The sequence below is a fragment of the Carassius gibelio genome, chromosome B18 (genome assembly GCF_023724105.1).
Source record: "Carassius gibelio isolate Cgi1373 ecotype wild population from Czech Republic chromosome B18, carGib1.2-hapl.c, whole genome shotgun sequence".
In the NCBI taxonomy this organism is placed as follows: Eukaryota; Metazoa; Chordata; class Actinopteri; order Cypriniformes; family Cyprinidae; genus Carassius; species Carassius gibelio.
The window spans coordinates 14,137,036-14,159,091 of record NC_068413.1 but is presented as its reverse complement, the minus strand read 5'-3'; the positions used below and the strand labels follow the sequence as shown (position 1 = coordinate 14,159,091).

Genomic DNA, 22,056 nt, shown 5'->3' with positions numbered 1-22,056 from the left:
GAGAAATGGGAATGGAAGTTTTTTTTTATCCAATCAATATTAGGTAATGGCCCAAAGCAATTTAAAATATATGAAGAATTATTTCATTTCTTAGAAGACACTCGTTTAATTAACAGAATTTAGGTCACTACTACCATAACGTTATCCACAATCCAATCCAGTAGGTGGCGGGAATGCACCATTTAGGTTTGGTTTGACAACCGCCATTAAACTGAAAAGAAGAAGAAGAAGAAGAGGACCACTGCTGTCTGCATACAGTCTGATTGGTGATATTTTTAGTGATGGTTCTGCATGCACATTACAATGCTGAAAATGGCAATTAGACACAAGACCAACGAAAAATGGTTCATCCCGATAAGTCAGTGACAATTATTTTGTTTTTCTTTAACAAGTATGTTCACTTACCTTAATGCTTCGAAGGTACAGTACGCTACATCCTAAGATACAAAAACTTAAAGGTAGCTAATATTTGTATAATTTACATATTAGTACATTTTAAAAGGATACCGCCCCAGTGACAGTTTTGCAGGCTACCTTTTTTTCTAAGAGTGTAAATTTCTCAAACTATTTTCGCTTTCAATATAAGTGACCGGTTTGACAACTTAATTAATCAATGAACTGAATGCTGCCCAGCCTTTACTGTCTGCTTTTAAGTAAATGCACTTCCTTGTTTTCAATCACTTGCAGAGATGCTGACGACGGTTACTATCTCACTGCTTTTGAGCGCATTTGCCAGTGTTTTATCGGCAGGTAAGTCAGTGTTTTTTGATACACTTTGACATACATTAAATACATATAGTTTTTAACGTTTCCTACAATGTGCTTTCCAACGAGGTTTTGATAAGCGTGATGTTTGCAGACACTGTATGAATGGTTTTACTGAGGTCGAAAGGAATAAGGAAATAGTTGAGCATAAATGTGTCGTTCAAATTTACATTATGTGAAATTCAGACTGGCTGAAGTGCAATGCGGTGAGGCAGCGTCGATGTAGTTATGGTTGTTTTTTTTCTTTTAAGCGAATGAATGAGCTGAGGACCGATGCATGGGCTGATTATAAGCGTTTGGAATGATCCTGTGATTTCACTGAGAGCAGAAAATAGCTTGCTTCAAGTGCCAGATAGCAGAAAAGTAAAAAAAAAAATAATAATTGTCTTGGTTTTATAAGTGTCAGCAAAACGCGCACTATTTGCTTACATAGGACTACTGGAATGTTTTCACACCATCATGTCACGCGGGGTTGTTGTGCATCACGTGTTGACGTATTAGCGTCATGACGTAAAGACATGACCAAGCATAGACATCATATAAGTCTATGTGACCAAGCATTGACATATAAATAACTAGACGCCTCATTGGCCGCTCTGAGCCGTTGCTGCGATACGTCAACGCCGCCGCCATGTTAGTGAGGGCAAAACTGCCTTAAAAATACATGGAAGTAAACGGGGAGCTGCGTTTTTTTTCTGAATAAAAACATGATATCGTTCACATTTTTCAACCCATTTCAGGTTTGCGATCTACGTGCAATTAAAAACTTTGCCCTCCAGTTATTTATTTAGGTTTGGAAAATTATTAATGTTCGTAAGCAATTGTGACAGCTCACATTTGTCTCACTTCTTGATTTCTTTGATTATTTTCGGTTTACAATTCTAATGTTTATTTAGTATAACTGTGACATATGCATGTAATTTAATTTGAATATACATTAAATGAAATGTAGTTGTTTTATTGCTCAATCCCAACATTTTTCTTTCTTTTCTCTCTTTCGTGTCTCAGATCAGAACACAGTTCATTCCACATGAAATTCTGTGATAAAATCTAAGTAATACATCTTTAAACACTAATAATTTACTATTGTTGAGAAAAATTTAATAAAACAAGTAAATACAAATCAAAAAGTGACACACTATAGCCTACAGATGAACTCCACAACAAATAATAACACATGTAACTGATGAGGCTATGGATCCAGTGAAAATGAAAATATGAACTGATACAGTGCACAGTAGAAAAGTGATATGTTATATTAAAAAGTACATGTAGTACAACTTAAAGTGAATACTATGAAAAGCGAGTACAACGCTACAATAACATATTCGATATAATAGATTTATAATAGTATAAAATTATTTTTATAATATGAATAATACCATAATAAATAACTGAACAACAATAGGTTAACAATAGCAAGAAGAATATGTAATATCAAGGGTGGAATAATACAGAATAGACAAAAATTAAGAATAAATTAATAGTAAATTAAAGAGTAAAATAAAAAAAATTGAAATGAAATTTAAAAATACTATTTGTGTAATAATTATTAATCAAATTCAGACACTATACAAAAGAATTGTGGACATGAGTTCCAAATTGTGTTTAATTAATGAGCTCCTTAAGTATAATATATATATATATATATATATATATATATATATATATATGTATAATATATGAGTGTGTGTATTGTGCATTATAGAACATATACATATATATATATATATATATATATATATATATATATATATATATATATATATATATATGTGTATATATATATATATATATATATGTATATGTTCTATAATGCACAATACACACACTCATGCAGAAAACACACACATTTTGAAACAGTGGTTTATTTTTCCATGTATGTTAACACATATGAATGTTTGGGTGTGAGTGTGTAAGGTTTACCTTGTACCACAAAATCTCAAAGTATAGTTATTTTTATCACAGACCAGAATATGAGATGCTCCCCTCAAAAACTTGATATTAATCAAAATTAATAGTAATTATAACAACATCACAATGAGTTTATCATGATATTGCAGCTGGATTCACTATGAGTTCCTGTGTTTTTCATTTCTAGGCTATTAACATCATGTAGTTTTTGTGTAAAGACACACGCAGTACATTATCAGCATTAAACAGCCTGAGCAAAGCTTTTTAAATGTAGTCTATAGTATTAGAATATGAGCTGGGTCATTCTGTCGATTCATTCAGGGCTGCTCTGGGTTTAGTACAAACACAACACTAGGGAGGTATAGTCTTGTCTCTTGGAAATGCAGAGAACAGCTTTCCTCAGCTTTCCTTGTCCTGTTTGCAAATGGCTAAAAGGGAAGAAAAAAGAATGCATAGAATCAGTTCACAGTTTTATGAAAAGCAATGAAATCCTTATAATCAAGTGATGATAAACTTAATCTGCAACACTTTTGAATAATGGTCCATTAGATAATATTAGTTAACTACTTTAGTTAACATGATCTAAGCAAGAACAATCCTTCTACAGCATTTATTAATCTTAGTTGATGTTTATTTCAACATTTACTAATGCATTATTTAAAACAAAAGTTGTGCTTGTTAACATTAGTTAATGCACTCTGAATTAGCATGAACTAACGATGAAAAACTATATTTTCATTAACTAACATGAACAAAGATGAATAAATACAGTAATAAATGTATTGTTCATTGTTTGTTCATGTTCGTTAATGAATTAACTAACATTAACTAAAGGACTAATATTCTAAAATGTAACCACTTAATCTTTAACGGTAGTGAAATTAAAGAGAGAAGCTTTAGCTCCATCAATAATCTAGACAGTGAAAGGGCTCACTCTGTATATTGTGCTCATAACACCATTTAGTTTATTATGTAAACGGCAATATAAGTTAAAACGTAATAAGAATTCATTTAAACTTTGAATTCTTATAAAGTCTCAGCTTTCACTGCTAACTACGCTAGCGATATTATTAATTGTCTGACACTGGTGGTTAATTAAGCTGTCAACATAAATTAAAAATGACCAAAAAACATAGAGGAAGAACAGCTGAGTCTTACCTGTGAAAGATAACACCCCGAGATCTGTTTTTATTATCGTGTGACTGTTTGTAGGTGTCCAATCTGCCGATGAGTCAGGTATGTTTTCTTCTGTCCTGATGTGAGAGTTATGAGAGTTGCCCGCTCCAATATGGCGGCGACGTTGACGTGCGGTCGAGCGGTCACTTGCTATGATTTCCACAGTTACAGAAATAAAACACCTTCCAATGTTCATGCCTGTTTATTTCATGCTAACAAGTCGGACATAACAACAGTAACTAAGGAGGGCAGGTCTTTGCGAAGTCAGTTGTTCAGATTAAAACCTGTAGGTACATTCATATTTGAAAGGAAATATAATTTATGGTATTCTCTAACATCCTTTTTTACATCCCCTGAAGCCTTTGACATTATACCTGAGAGCGACGGGTTCCCCTTGAAGATTTTCTTTCTGCTCTTTGCTCACTATATATAGATATATGATATTCTCTAGATTAATGTTTCCACAATATTTCGAGTTCAACATGCCATTTCCATCACAACTCAGCGACTTATGTATCATCTAGAGTTCCGTGATTTTTCTGTAAATACAATTTCACTATGACAGGCATGTGCTTTGAACTTGTTACAATATTTCTGACTCCACCTGAAAGATAGGTCTATTTGGCTACATGCAGAGCCATATAGAGAGCTAAGGTCTACAGCCGGATACATCCTTCGAGCACCTGGATTGTTTGAGATGAACTATTTTTTCAAGTCACATGAATTGGTAGGACTTCACCATCACTACAAACAATCGTATCAATAAGCTTAATCTCATTTCCTTGTTTTCCCAGCAGAAGTGTTTCGGTTCTCTTCTTATTATGGGAATCACATGGTTCTGCAGAGGGCCCCAGCCAAAGCAGTGGTGTGGGGATTTGGACAGAATGGTGCCAAGGTTGTGTTGTCATTGTCAGGATTTCAAGAAGAATTCTCTACTACTGTTATCAATGGTAAGTAGTATCATTAACACAAATTATATTTTCCAGTGAAGCATGCTTTAAAGGAAGAGTTCATCCAACAATGTATATTCTGTTATTTACTCGTCAATTCAAACCTAGGTTCTTCTGTGGAAAAGTGATCATTTAATTCAGTAAATGAATTAATATATAGGATATTCAATATCCAGTTGAAACAATTCAATGCAATAACAGTGCATTCTGACTTTAATGTCTCACAGGTATTTGGCGCACAACTCTCAAACCTGTGCAGCCTGGTGGTCCGTACAAATTGACTGCATCTCAGAATATAACTAATAGCTCAATCACACTCACAGATGTGCTATTTGGAGACATCTGGTTATGTAGCGGACAAAGTAACATGGCATTCACTGTTGGTCAAGTAAGTGAATATATCTCTTAACTCAAAGTCTTTGATATGCTTATTCCTCTTCCTTCATATGTGATGTAATACATATGAATGTCACTTGTTCTTCAAAAGGTGAATAATGCAACAGAGGAGTTGGCCTTGGCTTCTGAGTTCCCAAATGTGAGGATCTTCCAGGCTGCCTTGGTGCAGAGTGGTGAGGAACTAATTGATCTGGCAAGAGTGGAAGTTCCTTGGTCCCTACCAACACCAGGTATGGAAAATGGTCTGGAACACAAGCTAATGAGATATTTGTTGCATTCCTGTTTTTTGTTAAGGGTGATGTCCAACTAGTATTTGTCTCTAGAGGAAAGTGTGTTGTTGTTGCTCTTTATTCTTATTTCCTGAAGAAATAAACAGCTGTTCTTGTTGTCTTTTTGTGTTCATTGTTAAAGAATTGCTTGGAGGAAAGAAATTCAGCCATTTTTCTGCAGTTTGCTGGCTCTTTGGTCGCTATCTCTACAAAACACTAAATTATCCGATAGGGCTAGTACACTCAAGTTGGGGAGGCACACCTGTGGAGGCCTGGTCATCCCCAAGGGCACTTCACAAATGTGGACTGAAGAACAGGTACAATGCCAGAACATAATACTTTATGATGTTCTGTATAAAGATGCCATTTTTTATATTACATTGAATTGCTTCTGGTTTTGCATGTTTAACTTCTGTACCTGAATATCCTGCACTGTTCCCCTTAGTGTTGTACATGTACAAAGTTACTTGGAGGGTGCCTTTGTTAAATGGAACAGTACAGTGCTCTGGAATGCCATGATTCATCCATTACTCAACATGACCATAAAAGGAGCCATATGGTACCAAGGTATTAATTCTCGGGTGAAGAATTCCAGCAAAATATATCAAGTATAACATGCAAAGACTTGCTATTTTTACTTTGCTTTTTATCTCAGGTGAATCTAATGCAAACTGTAACCGGGATAAATACAACTGCTCTTTCCCTGTGATGATTGACGACTGGAGGATGGCTTTCCATGAAGGCTCAGGTGGCCAGACTCCACTAGACTTCCCGTTTGGATTTGTACAGGTGCCACTGAGTAGACAGAAATATATCTTAACAATACTTTTGACAAGACCCATGTATCATCAGTACTCAAACATCAAATTGTACTTCCATTTCATCTCTAGCTAAGCACATATCGCAAAAACGATTCAAAAGATGGGTTCAGAGAAATACGCTGGCATCAGACCGCAGACTATGGCTATGCCCCTAATAAGCGCATGAAGAACACCTTTATGGCTGTTGCTATTGACGTACCTGATGATAAGTCCCCCTATGGGAGGTGAGGAGGAGCACAAACTGGGGTTAAAGTGTTATTCAAATAGTTTAATGGAAGTGCTGAACTCTAACATGCTGTTTTGCTTGTTTTGTTTTGGGGGTGGTATAATAGTATCCACCCGGAGGATAAACAGGATGTGGCATACAGACTTGTGCTTGGAGCAAGAGCTGTCGCTTATGGGCAAAATGTATCTTTCCAAGGACCTTTCCCTACTCATGCCGTGCTCGAACAGAATTTAATTCACATTTTGTTCCATCAAGGAATCATCAGTGCCACTACCAATGATCGCTTTTTTGAGGTAAGATGAGCTTCTTCACATACGTTCATTCAATTTGAAAATTATGATTTAAAAAATATATACATTCAGTCGAGGGTAGTTTAAAATGAGAATGCTCCTTCTGAACTGACCTTGACTAACTGCTAATGTTTTCATTTGTATCTTTTTTTTTTTTTTTTACCATAGATATGCTGCTCTGAGGATAAGACGTGTGAATCCGATAATAAATGGTTTTCTGTTGACATTGTAAAACATGGCTCTGATGATGTCTATGTATCTACAAATCGCTGTCCATATGCTAATATTACTGCAGTGCGTTATCTTTGGACAGACTGGCCTTGTAAATTTAAAGCCTGCCCTATCTACAGCTCTGATGGACTCTTACCTGCACCACCGTTCATCCTGGCCATCAGAAAACAGTGACCTACAATAGCATACCGAAACATCAAGTTTAGAAAATGTCTCTTAATGTCAAATAGCAGTGGTCTCAATCCTGGTCCTGGGGGCCCACTGCACATTTGGTATGCCTCTATTATCTGACACACTCAGTTTGGTTGATAAAGCTCTCTGCTGATGACTCGATGATCTGAATCAAGTGTGTAAGGAAGACATACAAAATATGGGTCTTTAGGACCAGGATTAAAGACCACTGCCATTATATAGGGTGTAAAATAATTATATGAATGTGTAAAATGTAAAAAATGTATATTGAGAGAATGCACTTCTTTAAATCTTTTTGAGTGACGATCTAAATATGTTTGTAATTTGAACTCTCTAATGGGAGAGCTGTTTTCCACCAACTTCCACCACAATTTAATCAGTTTGCACTTTACAGTGGGGAAACTATTTATTTGATTTGGTAGGGGATCAAATACTTATTTCACTCACTGAGATGCAAATCAGTCTCTAAACATTAAGGGTTTTTTCAGAATTTTTTGTATGGTATTCTGTCTCTTATCTGTTAAAATAATTTACAGAGCCTTCATTTCTTTGCAATTGGGTAAACTTACAAAATCAGCAAGGGGTCAAATAAATATTTCCCCCACTGTAGACTTAAGGGGTTAAAACTGAGGTAATTTTTCCTTCACTGTAATGAATGTAGAGTTTAAAGAAAATCATGTTTAGATATCATATAACACATTCCACATTTTCCTGAATCAACTGTATTGGACATTTGTAAAATTGTTTTGTTTCATTTTGTTTCATTAAATTACTCTATTAGTACTAATATTAGGCTAATTTTCAAAGTTATGCTGTGAAGGTTTTACGTTCACATAAAATGAATAACATGATACAGTTTTATTCTCGTTGTTCAGTTATGTCCAGAACCGATTATCTTTTTCTACCGGTCATCTTTTGTATTCATAGGCTTATGAAGTCTGACAAGCAGCATAAAACAGTACTTTATGTGTAATTTTGGTTAATTTGGTTAATAATTTAGTCTTCGAACAGACTACATGTGATGTGTTTAAAATGTTCTGCTTGCCAAGTTAATTTTCTGTTACATAACCGTGGGATTTGTCCCTTGGCCTTTACCAAATATATAAAAATGTTGAATTTTTTTAAACGTGCCAGTATCGCCATCTAATGGCCAGTTCATTAAAACGTTTTTTTTTTTTAGTTCAGCATATTACAGTTTTTCTCAGTCACTTTGGTGCATTTTTCAAAACAGAAATGAAATTCTCAAAACAACTTGTACAACCTCCACATCATCTAGTCATTTATACACATCATAAAACCAGTTTCTCGTTCTTTCGAACAAGTTGCGATTGCTTTTGTACATTCATTCAATTGATTATGCATGTTTATCGGCAGTTTCCTGCATTATCAGTTGCTCATGTCATGTTGCTCAAAACGTATTGCATAGTTTTCTGTGCAACAGTCTTACCACTCAAAACATCTAGTCTTTAGTTCATCGTATAAGTCATTAAATGCAAAATGGTTAATCTAGTTGTCAAAAACTGCCTAGCACACTTTTTATATTTATTTTTACACATTATTATTAGACTTTTTGTACATTTGGCATGAATTGTCCAAGTGAATCTTGACTTATGAAGAGAATGTATATGATAAACCAATGATAAACCCTTTCTCTGAAATAGCTCAAAGGTTCATCTCATGAATCTTCAGTTGAAAAGCTTATACTGTATAGACAGAGGACAACACAAGAGTTACACATTCTGAAAATGGACTTATTTTCATATTTGTGTCCATATTTGTTTTTCCTTTTCTATATCACAATGACATTGTAAAGTTTTTTTTTTTTTTTTTTTTTTTTGGTCAGACTTTGTAAAAGTGTAACTGGGAATTCTATCCAGTCTCTTTCAATCAATATCCCACATACAGTAATGTGTAAATGTGTACGTTTGAAATGGATATATGGCATACATAAGCATATGGCATACTGTTCAATACAGTAGTTTACATCAGATCATCCCTCCAGACTAAACTGTTATATTGACAACATGGCTAAGCAATTTGACTGTCTTATCCGTAAACTATGACACAAGGACTTGTCATTCTAATGGCAGTGATATGTTCATTGACAAAGATATTTATTTTTGAGAGATGAACTAAGGATTTTGAGCAGGAGACTGGCTTTTGCAGGTAATCCATGGTGATTTGCTATTTGTACGAGTTGTTTTGAGAAATGCACTTTATGTTTTGCAAATTGTGAGTCTGATTCGAGAAATGTACCAAAGCGACTGAGAAAAACTGTAAACAGAAAGAAGTTGACACTTGCTTTAAAGTGCTGACATATCACATATATTTCTTTTTTTATTAAAAGTTATTTGTTTTGTTTTTTATAAAAACACTGTACCAGTCATCATGATGTTATGTTCTGTAATCGCATTGGCAAGCAGTGGCAAGTGAAACCTTAGCTTTTAGGCAAAGTCCAAGACAAATCTCATATTACAGCACAACACATACATTTATGAGTCAATCTTTAATTCATTTTGCTCTTTTTTTCCCCTGCACATTCTGCCATTGTGCCATATTTTATGAGGTATAGTGGTAGGCATTATACTTTATATAGGCTAATAAAGTTCCATTTGTTAATATTAGTTAACTAGCCGACATGAATTATCAATGAAAAATACTTATTTCCAACATTTACTGATAGGCCTACATTATTAAAATTAAACCTTATATCTGTTAATGTTATTTAATGGACCTAAGTTAAGAATGAGATATTAACAATGAGACTAACAAGCAATATTTTATATTTTAACATGATAAAATAGCTACTTTATCAATGTATTGCTCATTATTGTTAGTTAATGCTTAAACTTATGGAACCCTACCTTATTGTAAAGTGTTTAGCTACCTGTACAGCGCTAATATCTTCTCTAATATACTGCTTACAGCTTAACAGAGACACAAACCCTTTTTTACTACCAAAACCCTATATATGATAACCACCAGACTGATCACAGTTATTATAAGTCATATTAGCTAACTAATTTATTATATCCATATATATATATATATATTATTTGCACGTTTCAAATATCTCACAAACAGTCTAAAACGCCTATAAAGTACATACATTTGCTTTACCCTATAGTGTTCGTAAGCCAGAGTGCGCTTCCTATGGCAGGATTTAGATTCTTACATAATGCAAGTCTACCAGCCCCTCTAGATGTTTCTTCAGCTCGAGGATCTGAGAGCGCGTGCGCGTGCGCGTGCATGGAAACCAGCGGCCTTTTCCACTTGCTGACCGACGTTTGTGTTTTCTATCAAGAAAACTCACACTATACATATTGTAAACATAAACAGGTAATTCATTTAATTCTAGAGGTCGCAGAATATATTTGGTGACGGTCGTATCGCTTCATTGTCAGTTGTTGTAAAATATAGCCAGCTAGCACGCTAGCGGCTCCGCCAGCGTTTAGTAACATAAATATATAATGTGACGTGAGATGTGAATCTTAATAATTGACTGCATTAAAGTTGCACGACCTACGTAGTTTATAGTCTTTGATGTGCGTTCAAAATAACAAGAATAATTTTCAGAATTGACATGTAAGTGAAGTTAGCCTGAGAGGCTTTAGCCACTTGGCTATATCAACGTTACTTTTCTTCAAATTGTTACTGTGTAGATAAATATGTGATATTATTATTACTTGACCTTTACACACTTACAATGTAAAGGTCAATCATTTCAACCATTTTTATACAGTTCTGATGCTGTTTTCGTAGCAAACGCAATCCTCTTCTGCCAGCTCAGTGTCACACTTTTTTTTTAATTAAGGTTAGTTAAGTTAATCTGTAAGCTATACAGTTTTTCTTGTGAGTTCTTGGACACTTGCTGTTCAGTTAATACAGTTTACTAGTTTCGATAACAATATGCTACTTGTATTGTACATTGATTGACACATGACACAAGTGTCATATTTTAAATGTATATTTGCTGCAGTATATTACGTGCTGTGGGGAAATCTATACCGTATAAAAATATGTTAGCATAATGTATTTGGTATGTGTTTTCTCATAATGAAATGTATTTTCTGTAATCCTCAAATTCAGAATGACACCATATGCGACAGCTAATGTGTTAGTTGGTTAGGTTAGGATGATTTGTACCCTCTGTGTCCCATAGCAGCAGCCCTGCCCCGACGCACCCCAACCCCAAGCGGAGCCGTCATGTGGCAGGAGGCCCGCAAACATGAGCGCAAACTGCGCGGGATGATGGTGGACTACAAGCGGCGTGGAGAGAGACGCAGAGAGTTCTATGAGAAAATCGTAAGTTGACAAATGAAAGTCTGTGACCTTGACTGCACTTTTGGTCTTTATTTGTTGAGCACAGCTTAATCTTGGTCCTGGACAGAAATTTTAAATGAACAATCACACTTCTCTCATTCTGTGTAGAAAAAGGATCCAGCCCAGTTCCTGCAGGTTCATGGCCGGGCGTACAAAATCCACCTGGATTCAGCTGTAGCCCTGGCGGCTGAGAGTCCCCTCAACATGTATGTAGCTAGCATTTGGATCAGTGATTTGGGAAATAATAATTTGGAAAACTGCAGTACTGATACTTTTGGCAATGTTCATTTCTTGATTTTAAACATTGCAGCATTAAATTTATTTTTGGATGGAATGTAAAAGCTTAAATCTGAAACATACAGCACATATGATTATTAATAAAATCACAGCCATTGCAATTTTGAGAAATTGCACAAATACTTAATAGCAATTTAGATTTTAGATTTAGACACACCAACATAACAGCTCATATAAAGGTTTTTATCTGGAAATCTGTCACATCTTCATCCTTTGTCCTAACAGGATGCCTTGGCAAGGAGATACCAGCAACATGATCGATAGGTTTGATGTCAGGGCACACCTGGACTACATCCCCACCTATACACCACCTCTCCTCAACACTACGTGAGTATTCTGACCTTAATGCATCTTCCATGTATCTAAAGGTAAAAGAACATTATCTTGATTATGCAAAGAAATGGGTAGGATGCAGTCTTTTCAAAACAGTGGCATAGTGTGGTTTAATTTCCCATTTGGTTTTAAGTTTAACCCTATTTCTCGCTTAGGAGACCGTAAACTTCTTTTAAAATAACTATATATTCCATATTTTGTCCAGTAATATTTATTTTCTAATATTTTCTGTTTTAAGGGAACTTAAAACCTGCTGGTCAATATTCGTTTCTAAATTCTGCACTATTTATTTATATTAACATAAATTATATTATAAATATAAATAAAAATGCAAATGTTCAATTGATACATCATTAAAGTTATAACAGAGCAAATGCATTTAAAATCGAATGAATGGAAGGCAGATTGGCGCCATAAGGTAGGAGAATTAAATAAAATCATATTTAATACCATAGATATTGGGATGTATGTTTTCTAAATTCTTAAAAGGTTATATAAAGTCATATTTTTGGTAGGTTTAGAATTTGAATATATATTTAGACAAGATTGAGGATTACTTTGAGGAAAAAAATGTACCATTCATATACTATGGTGATGGTTATTTCTGACAAATCATTATTTTGCTTTCATATAGCAAGTGCCACTTAAGTCACCAAGTTTTGTACTGTTCTGATGAAATAATACAAATCGATTCAAAACAATAATGTGCAGTTGAAAATGACCGACGGGGTTCAATGAAGTTATAAAATTATGCTGAACTGGTTTGTGCATTGTCATTTTTGAGTGAGTTCATTGTTTCTGTCACAGCACCCCAGAGCAGGAATCAGAAGAGAGGAAGTGCAACTATGAGCGCTATAGAGGTCTGGTGCAGAATGACTTTGCAAACAGTAAGTTTTTATTTCCTTTTTTTGTTAATACAATTCAGTTTTGACCCTTATAATGTTATTTATAAATTTGGAAGAATCCACAAAAAACATTTATTTTTTCATGTTATAGTCTCTGAAGAGCAGTGTTTGTACCAAATCTATGTGGAAGAGCTCTACGGTGGCCTACAGAAACCAAATGAGGATGAAAAGAAAAAGTATGAACTTGTGCATCAGAACATAAAACATATGTGGCTAAAAGTACATTGTTAGAAGGATCACATCATAATTTGTTCACTATTAGACTCGCTGAGAAGAAAGCTCAGATTGGTTACACATATGAAGATAGCACAGTGACCGAAGCAGATGAACAGATGGAAAAGGGAAATGAGGATGACTCTGAAAACAGCGAGTCTGAGGAAGACGAAGTCATCCCTGACATTGGTGCGTTTCTTCAAACTCTGAACACTTCCTGTTAGGATAATTCATTTTTAGTATGTAAAAACACTTCAGAAATGTGATTTACTTGAATGTAGAAGGTGTGTGTGAATGCTTTCCCAATTTGTAGATGTTGAGGTGGATGTAGATGAACTGAATCCAGAGCAGGTGACGGAGATAAACAAGATGGCCATCACTTACGGCATGGCAGATGGAGACTTTGTATGGTTCGTTCGCTCGCTCGCTCATTCTTTAACTAAAAATCGCTGCTTGAGTGTATTTGGACCTAAAGATCTAAATTAATGCATTTTTTTCTACAAATGTGATAAAGTAGTTCAAATCCATTCTGTCTTTTTGGCAGGATGTTGAAGAAGGACAAGGAGGAAGTGGAGGCCATTAAACATGCAAAAGCACTGGAGGCAGAGAAGGCCATGTACTCTGTATGGGCAGAAACCTATTAACGTCCTGCCTTCCATTAAAGATGCTTGTTTGATTTATAAGTATTTGTAATAATAATGTTGTTCTGTTTCCATCAGGGCCGGCGGTCTCGCAGACAGCGAAGAGAGTTTAGAGAGAAGTATATGAAAGGCAGGCAGATCAGCCCACCCAGGTAACCAATACAATATCAGCTACATATTTCCCAATATAAGCAGGGATCTTTTTTTCTGCTCATTTATAAAAATCTAACTTAGTAGTGTCTTATAGTGTTAATTTTAGTTTCTTTTTATTTTATTTTTTTGGTTCCACTGACCACTACTCAATAAAAATTTAGTGTTTGTATATTTTATAATGTGCACCAGTTACGCATGTTGCTGATTATTTTGATAGAAAATTGGATAACTGATTTGAATTCAATATGTACATTTCAAAAACAGCTATGCCAGAAGAGACAGTCCTACATACGACCCCTACAAACGGTAAGTGTTCATGGATTGCTGCTCTGCACATTCATTTTGAATGGTGTATACATAATGTAATCTTAAGCACCAGAATCTTTTAAATTTAGGTTGCCCCAATATTGAATTTATGACCAATACCTTTAAAAAAAAAAAATTTAAAGTCAGTAGAATTTTGTCTAAATGAATTGAAAATTTTAAGTTTTTAAGGAAACTTTTTATTTTTATTCATGTTTATAATGATTCGTTTTGAGTGTTAGAGGATGGCAAAGGTAATCTAAATGTCAAAATGGAAAATGAACAGGCACAATACAGTACAACCAAATTTTTTACAATTAAAATACTTTAACTTAATACAACTGCATACATTACTTTTCAAAGGTTTGGGATCAGTGAGGTTTTTTGAGTCATAAACGGATTACAAGTGATGGTAAATTATATTTATGATGTTACTAAAGATCTCTATTTCAAAGAAATTGTTGTTTTTTTTTTGAAAATGAAAATATTAAGCAGCAACATAAGTTTTCATCATTAATACTAATAAGAAATGTTTATGGAGCACAAAATGAGAATGATTTCTGAAGGATCATGTGGCTGTATAGATTGGAGTAATGTCCCCAAACTTTGGAACAGTAGTGTGCATCATTTATTTATAGTAATGTTTCTTAGTAAGGTTTTCGTTCTTTCTTGTCTCAGGCCAGAGTCGGACTCCAGTTCAGAGTCACGCTCTCGTTCTCGAACCCCAGGCAATGATAAGATCACTTTCATCACCAGCTTTGGGGGCAGTGAGGATGAGGGAGCCTCAGCCGTACAAGCCCCACCTGCAGCGGCGTCAAGCCACACCTCCTCCAACACCGCAGGTCATAGCAGGGGCTCCCGGTCGGTAACTTCCCCTTTCTACATTATGGCTCCTTAGTGGCTTTTTTCTTCATTTATTCATAAGCGTGTTTAGCTGTGTTAGCATGTAGCCAGAGAACTGCCACCGGTTGAGCTTATATGATTGGTGATATTTTGAAATCGTTGAGAGACCAACCAAACCATTGTCTGAGTTGCCTATTTAGCCTGATGATTATTGTTTGTGGCATATTCAGGGTTAAAAACGGTATGGGATAATTAAATGGAAGCTCTTTGGCTTGTTTTGTTTTTTTATTAGTTGCTCGTAATGACATAGCACATTGTGTTTTTCTTTTAGCCGAAGACGGTCTTCCTCCAGCCACTCTTCCTTTTCCTCCCGCTCCTCTTCGCATCGGTCTTCACGCTCATCCTCACGTTCCCGCCGGAGTCGTCGTTCCCGTGGGGGCAGGGACCGGGACAGCCGTTACTCCAGGTCTCGATCTCGTTCTCGCCGGCGGTCTGACTCCCGTTCATGGCAACGCAGTGGAGGAGCTGGTTCAAGGCGACGATACGACAGGACTAGGTCTCGTTCCACAGATCGGGGTAGAGACCGAAACCGTGAAAGAGACAGAGACCGGGACAGGGGGAGGCGGTACACAAGCCGCAGACGAACCAGGCAAGAGATCTTGCTAAAGATATTCAAACCCTTGTAGATGCTTTGATTTTAAAAGAAAAATATGGGTTTTCTTGAGTGAAATTGATCGGAAGAATCACTCTCTCATTCAGGTCTCGCTCGCGTTCTCATTCGGATGATCGTTACCGGCGTCGGAGTCGCAGCTCAGCATACAGGAAGGGCGGGAGCGTCAGTCAGAGCCCCTCCCACTCACCTGCAGCAAGCCGCAGCCTTTCCCCCGCTTCCCATTCTGCTCCACCTGCATCCGCTTCTGCAGACAAACTGAGAAAGTAAGTTGCAACACACCTATAAGTGCTAAAGATACACTTTACCACCTTGATATCAAAAAGTCACAGATGCAATTTTCCGACCTGAGAAATGTGACCCATGTAAAGTCCATGAGTTTGAAAAAAAATCTTGCTTTTTCAAAAATAAATATATTTTTAAAATAAGTAAAATTGGCATTGGCAGGTTATGAAACGTTACTTGACATTTGGCAGTTTTTGCATTTGTTTTGAGAATGCTTTAACCCCTGAGAATGGGATATGACCTAGTGCAATTACAATTTCCAATGGCTACAATTTAGATAAATATTTATATTTACTTCATAAGCTCGACCTGAAGGGAGATGCTTATAAAATGTTGTTTAAAGGCCTTATACTTTTATATATATATATATAAAAAAAAGTATAAACTATCAGAAGACATAAGGCATGTAGTAGATTTTGTCCAACAGGTTTTTCTGGAAAGGTTTGATCATCTTGATTATTTCGTTTAGATTTTCACACTGCGGGCATTGGTGCGCAATTCCGATTTTTGCTCAGATCCGATTAATTATTTTTTTTTTTTTTAATTTTATAGCTGTTCACATTTTTGGTTTAAATGTGGCCAATATCAGATTTCCAGTGTGAACAGAACACGGTTCTGAACTGACATGCATGCGCAAATGAACAATACACTCAGGGTTTCCAGGTTTTCACAACAAATTCCACCCAATTGCTTCTCAAAACTACCTCAATCGCCCTCTGGGGGTAAATATCCCGTTTATGGGTTCTCTTCAACCCACGGAGTTAAAGAACACCACAGTAGTGAGAAGTAACTAAACTGTGGACTTGGCAACATTTGCACAGCACGCTGTTATACTAAAGTAAACACGGAGTACATAAAGTAAGTGATTATGTGTTTATTTAGCCATGTGATCTGCCACAGAAGCCGGCAAAATTTTGCACAGGCAATATGAAAAATAAAGATAAGGATGTGACACAGAAGAGCAGAGTTTTAAAACTTTTATGATCCAAACTTTCATGTTTTGCATTGAATATAGTGTTGTTAATGTAATACTTATGAGTTCTGACAGAGCACTGACCAAAATGCTTGCAGCATCTTGTACATGAAACAGCATTCTAAAAGCACGGCGCTCAAACTAAAAGAAGTTCAACCCCCATATTGCATTTTATTTATTTTTTTCTGATCCACTGCCTGCATCCCATCTTTGTCAACACAAAAGCGCATTCTGTATGAATGGCACCTAGTGATATATTCTATCGGGTGGGCTTGAGTGTCACCTCACTCGTGGTATTGAGTGTGGAAGATAGTGACCGTTATTCACCCCTCCCTCCCTCAATTTCTGACAGACCTAAGACCAGAACCCACAATTTTCAGGTTACAAGTCTTGACTCTTACCATTAGGCCATGAGTGCAGAATCGTGACAGATGTTGATCTAAAGTGACGTAAAAGTTGCATGAATTCCGAAATGATTGTTCAGTCTGTGGTTGCATTGCAAAACATCAAAAAATGTGGGCCACATTTGCCTGCACTTGTGAACGTAGCCTTAGAAATTGGTGGATCGAATATGATACAGTTGAATTTATAGGTTTAAGAAGTAGTAGTATTGCAATTATACTTCTGTAAAATAGTTATTATTTTTAGTTGTATTTGCAGTAGTAGTAGTATTGATTTGTATTATAATTATCATTAATATTACTGTCCTATGCCTCAAAAGTGACTGCTGACCAAAAATTCGTTTATTTTTCTCCCCACAGGCCTGAAACTCCGGGTGGTAAAGAGACTGGAGCTGCCAAAGTCAGTAAGAATTTGATATATCTCGAATTTGTTGCTAAAGACTCCGCCTCCCTCACCCCTGACAGGCTGATGCAGTTAACAATCAGGCTGGGGCTCCTGCCCATCTCTTGACTCTTCAAAGAGCCCTTGTTCTCATTTGAAATGTGGTTCTGATTGGCTGTCCACTTGGTGATCAGCTTCCCTCTATTTGCAGAATGCAGTGGTATTTTGAAGAGCTCATCCAACTCACCTTTTTGCCTTTTTTTTTTTTGTTGTTGTTGTAAGAAAGAGACAGGAAGTGACCAACTCTATCTCTAAAGGACCCAGATATTTCTGTGTGCTCTTTGGAAGTGCTATAGATTTGTCTTCTCTTTAGGGAAATGATACATGTACTTCACATTTATCTTACTATGTATTATCTGAATGGTGGGTTGTTGAGAGACACCTGTGAAAGAACGTGAGCTGATGAAAGGAAAACTTCAAAGGAATAAAGGTTCTTAGCAGGTTTGCTCAGCAGTTAAACAGCTCATGTGTTGCTTCTGCACTGGGCTTGTCGAGACAGGCAGAGCAGCTTCGGTCACTCACACACACAAACACACCAGCATAAGTCAATACAGATCGTCCTTGTGTGTAAGGGTTGAACCGCTTCAAGGAAGCACCTTCTGAAATGGCTACAGTAGCTGCCATTTTGTAATTGTTCCATCAAGTTGACGTACCTGACCTGGTGAGAAGAAGAGTCGACAGCGCTGGCTGCCTCCAATTGCCTGTTCACACTTTGCACTTTGCCATACCCCTACAAATAGATCTTTAACATAAGCATCACAGGCATTTCTGTGAAACAGGACTGTCTGCTGCAGTTCAGCATGCAGCATGTAAATGATCTGTATGTAGTTAACACTCGTCCTTCTGCATGACATGACACAAGTTTAAGCTAGTAAAATAGATCCCTTGTTGTCAGCCGCTGTTCTTTGCATAAACTTTTTCATCGTACTTCTTCTAAAGTCACTTTGTCCATTGCAGCCCAAGATGACACCACAAGAGAAGCTCAAACTCCGTATGCAGAAGGCTCTAAACAAGCAATGTAAGGGACTATCTCAGGAACCATCTTTTTCAATGTTTATTCTAGGCATGCACAGGATATTGGTGCCATATCAGTTAGTAGAATTTTTTTTAATTTTACATTTCTTGTGCATTCTTATTTCTGTCGGTTCTTAACTTTGACATCAGTTAACACTCAAAAGCTTTAATAACACATTTTTTTTTATATAAATATTTTAAACACTGGTGAATGCAATCTTCAGCAAGTCTCCAAAAGAAAATAATGCATCTTTTTTACATTGCTATTCAAACGTCTTTTTTCCTTTTTGTTGTTTATAAACAGTAGTCAACATTTAAAGTGGATCAAAAAGTTCAAAGTTCTAAAACCTAAAAGCGTCCGTGTCTTTGGAAAACTTTGAACTTTTTTGATTCACTTTAAATGTTGAATACTGTGTGTGTGTTTTTTTTTTTTTTTTTTTTTTTTTGGAAAGGAATATTATTTACTGTTACTTTTAAATCCTGGGGAAAAAAATGCAGTTCAGTTTCTACAAAAGTATTAAGCAGCACAGCTGTTTTCAACAATGATAATGTTTTTTGAGCACCAAATCAGCATCATTTTTAAAGCATCTTGTGACTTTTAAGCCTGGAAATGATCTCTTTTAAATGATCTTGTGGCGGCTCAGCTTTGCCTTAGTTTTTTTTTTTTAAGTAATCTCTTATGTTCGCCAAGGCTGCGTCTTTATTTGACCGAAATGCAATAAAACAGTAATATTTTGAAATTATTGAATTTTAAACAGTTGTTTTCTATTATATAAACTTTAAATATATTTGTGTTTTTAAATATAATGCATTCCTGTGATTGCAGAGCTGCATTTTCAGCAGCCAGGATTTAATCGCTTTAGTAAATGGTCTTGAGTGACACTTAATATTTCACTAATAATTTTAATGTTAATCTTAATATTTTTGTGTTAACCGATACTTTTTTCACAATTCTTTGATTTAATAGGAAGTTCAAAAGTTATTTTTAATTTTATTATTTTGTAGTATTATAAAAGTCTTTAATGTCACTTTTGGTCATAAATTTGAAATTTGTAAAGTATTTATTTTTTACTGACCCCAAAGTTTTGAACAGCAGTGTATATACCACTGTTCTAAGCAGCATATGTTGTGTAAAATAAAAGCCTGTTGACCCTGCCTCACCTTCTGCTTTTACCTTTATCAGCCAAGGCGGATAAGAAGGCAGCACAAGCCAAGATCCAGCAACAAGAGAACAAGCGACAGGTAAAAGTGTGGGTGTACAGTTGGTATGTGGGTAGGAGGACTGATTCCAGGTAGTTTTTTACTTTAACGTTCATGTATTTCCTCCTCCCATCGCAGGAACGAGAAGGAGTTCTTCGCGCAATGGCACGGAAAATACGCATGAAGTGAGTCCGAGCATGTATATACATGTGCAGCATGTTCATGTGGGAACTGTCCTCTCGGTTTAAAGAAGAGGATACAGTTTGGTCATTGTTTGGTCTTGTAGGGAGCGAGAACGGCGGGAAAAAGAGAGAGATGAATGGGAGAGACAGTATGAACGTCAGAGTCACTCGCCCTCCCCCAATGCCAAATACAGTGAGTTTATTTGCTGAGCCTCCCACCAAAGAAGAGATGCGTCGTATTCTTATTCACATTATGAAAGAACTGAAGCAAGAGTCTTTCTGTGGATTGAATTGTTTGTTTTTAGTTTTTTTTTTTTTTTTTTTTTGGTAGTGATCGAATTCCATAGATATACACTGTGGTAACGCATGCAAAAACTTACTTGTGAAGAAGATTCTAATCATAAATCTTCACCACCCCACAGGTCGGGACTACAGCTCATCTAGAAGGTATGCTGAAACCAGTCTTGACCAGCCACACTTGTCCATTTCATCTAAACGTACTGTTGTTCTGGCTAATTTCAAACACTTATACTGTCTTCCTCAACAGGAGATCACGTTCAAAATCACGGAGTCCTCACTACCGGTACTGAAGAATCGGCTGATAAAACAGTCGAGGCCATAAGACGTCAAACAGAATGGTGACTTTGATGGCAAGAGTTTACTCAGAAGATTGGGAAAAAATATCAAAAATATGAATCTCACTCACTTCAGCTTCTCTTTTACATCTTCTAATCTGGATGCAATGGAAAGTAAACATTTCTAAAATGTGAAAATTAACACCTTCGTGCTCTGAAAACACACTTCGCCTCCCATTCTTGATATTACACAGCAGGGTTGCCAGGAATGCTTTGAGCTGCTAGGATTCTAATAAGCTTTGCTGATTATTTGGAGTCGATCTGTCTTGATTTTTGTGACATAAGTGGGATGAACCTTATGATCTTCCTTGTATCTTATACCCACATTAAAGAGAGATGACCTTAAAAAATGCTAATTCTGTCATTTACTCACCCTCACGTTGATATAAACACATAGAACTGACTGACAGGAAACACATAATCTGCTTTCGTGTTTAATAGAAGATAAACATGATGAGTGAGAGTGATTAAAAGCATCTACCCATTTTACCTCATGTTTGTATATAGTCCCTTCATGTAAGAGTGATGAAATTTCTTCCACAGAAAATGCTTTTTCTTTTTCACTCGACAGTGTAAATGGCTGGTGGTTCTTTCTTGTATTAGGATCACAGGTTTTGACATTGAAATAAAAATCTAATCATGAATGAAAAAAAAAAAAAACTGGCTTGAGTTTTTTTTACTCGTGAACAGAAAACAAAAACGCATTTTCTACGGCGTCACAACCGCTACCTATTGTAACCGCCAGATGGCGCGCCTCGCTGTTAAAAACACGTGTGATTCGACAAAGATTGCTGTTATTTTGAAAGGTAATTTGACCACTTCATATACACGAAGACAAATTTCAGTCTTGCATTCACCCCCGCCCTCCACAAAAGAGAAGCAAGTGTCTGAAAGTAAACAGACAGTTACTTTGGTTTTCGAAATAAGCCGGACAGCAAAACAAACACCTGTCTCAGCCGACCTCGATAAAGCCACTTCCTCTTCACCCACATCCTTAACCAGAACATTTTATT

The 22,056-nt window shown here is 36.1% G+C and overlaps 2 protein-coding genes across 10 annotated transcripts; both read left to right on the top strand.

The window, feature by feature from the left end:
• The first annotated feature begins 244 nt into the window (after positions 1 to 244).
• Positions 245 to 8,091, top strand: siae (sialic acid acetylesterase). 4 transcript variants are annotated; one of them, XM_052582996.1, is made up of 11 exons: positions 245 to 420; positions 688 to 750; positions 4,653 to 4,805; positions 5,033 to 5,193; positions 5,293 to 5,431; positions 5,613 to 5,787; positions 5,916 to 6,037; positions 6,126 to 6,259; positions 6,361 to 6,515; positions 6,624 to 6,810; positions 6,976 to 8,091. In XM_052582996.1, exons 2-11 carry the CDS (start codon positions 690 to 692, stop codon positions 7,210 to 7,212), a joined length of 1,524 nt encoding a protein of 507 aa, XP_052438956.1. In that variant the 5' UTR covers positions 245 to 420; positions 688 to 689; the 3' UTR covers positions 7,213 to 8,091. The 4 variants fall into 4 exon arrangements, with proteins under 4 accessions (XP_052438956.1, XP_052438955.1, XP_052438953.1 ...); XM_052582995.1 differs by having other exon boundaries at positions 4,650 to 4,805; XM_052582993.1 differs by having other exon boundaries at positions 264 to 358; positions 4,650 to 4,805.
• Positions 8,092 to 10,414: 2,323 nt separating this feature from the next.
• Positions 10,415 to 21,624, top strand: LOC127977199 (CLK4-associating serine/arginine rich protein). 6 transcript variants are annotated; one of them, XM_052581916.1, is made up of 21 exons: positions 10,415 to 10,569; positions 11,396 to 11,535; positions 11,662 to 11,759; positions 12,076 to 12,177; positions 12,991 to 13,070; positions 13,180 to 13,264; positions 13,351 to 13,490; positions 13,615 to 13,711; positions 13,846 to 13,924; positions 14,021 to 14,094; positions 14,360 to 14,401; positions 15,077 to 15,259; positions 15,573 to 15,890; positions 16,001 to 16,177; positions 17,931 to 17,970; positions 18,970 to 19,030; positions 20,210 to 20,268; positions 20,365 to 20,411; positions 20,513 to 20,601; positions 20,831 to 20,855; positions 20,956 to 21,624. In XM_052581916.1, the coding sequence occupies exons 2-21, from the start codon at positions 11,437 to 11,439 to the stop codon at positions 20,996 to 20,998; spliced, it is 1,938 nt and encodes a 645-aa protein (XP_052437876.1). In that variant the 5' UTR covers positions 10,415 to 10,569; positions 11,396 to 11,436; the 3' UTR covers positions 20,999 to 21,624. The 6 variants fall into 6 exon arrangements, 4 of the variants coding, with proteins under 4 accessions (XP_052437876.1, XP_052437878.1, XP_052437875.1 ...); XM_052581915.1 differs by having other exon boundaries at positions 10,422 to 10,569; positions 11,393 to 11,535; XR_008158156.1 differs by lacking the exon at positions 20,513 to 20,601 and having other exon boundaries at positions 17,931 to 17,974.
• Positions 21,625 to 22,056: the final 432 nt, after the last annotated feature.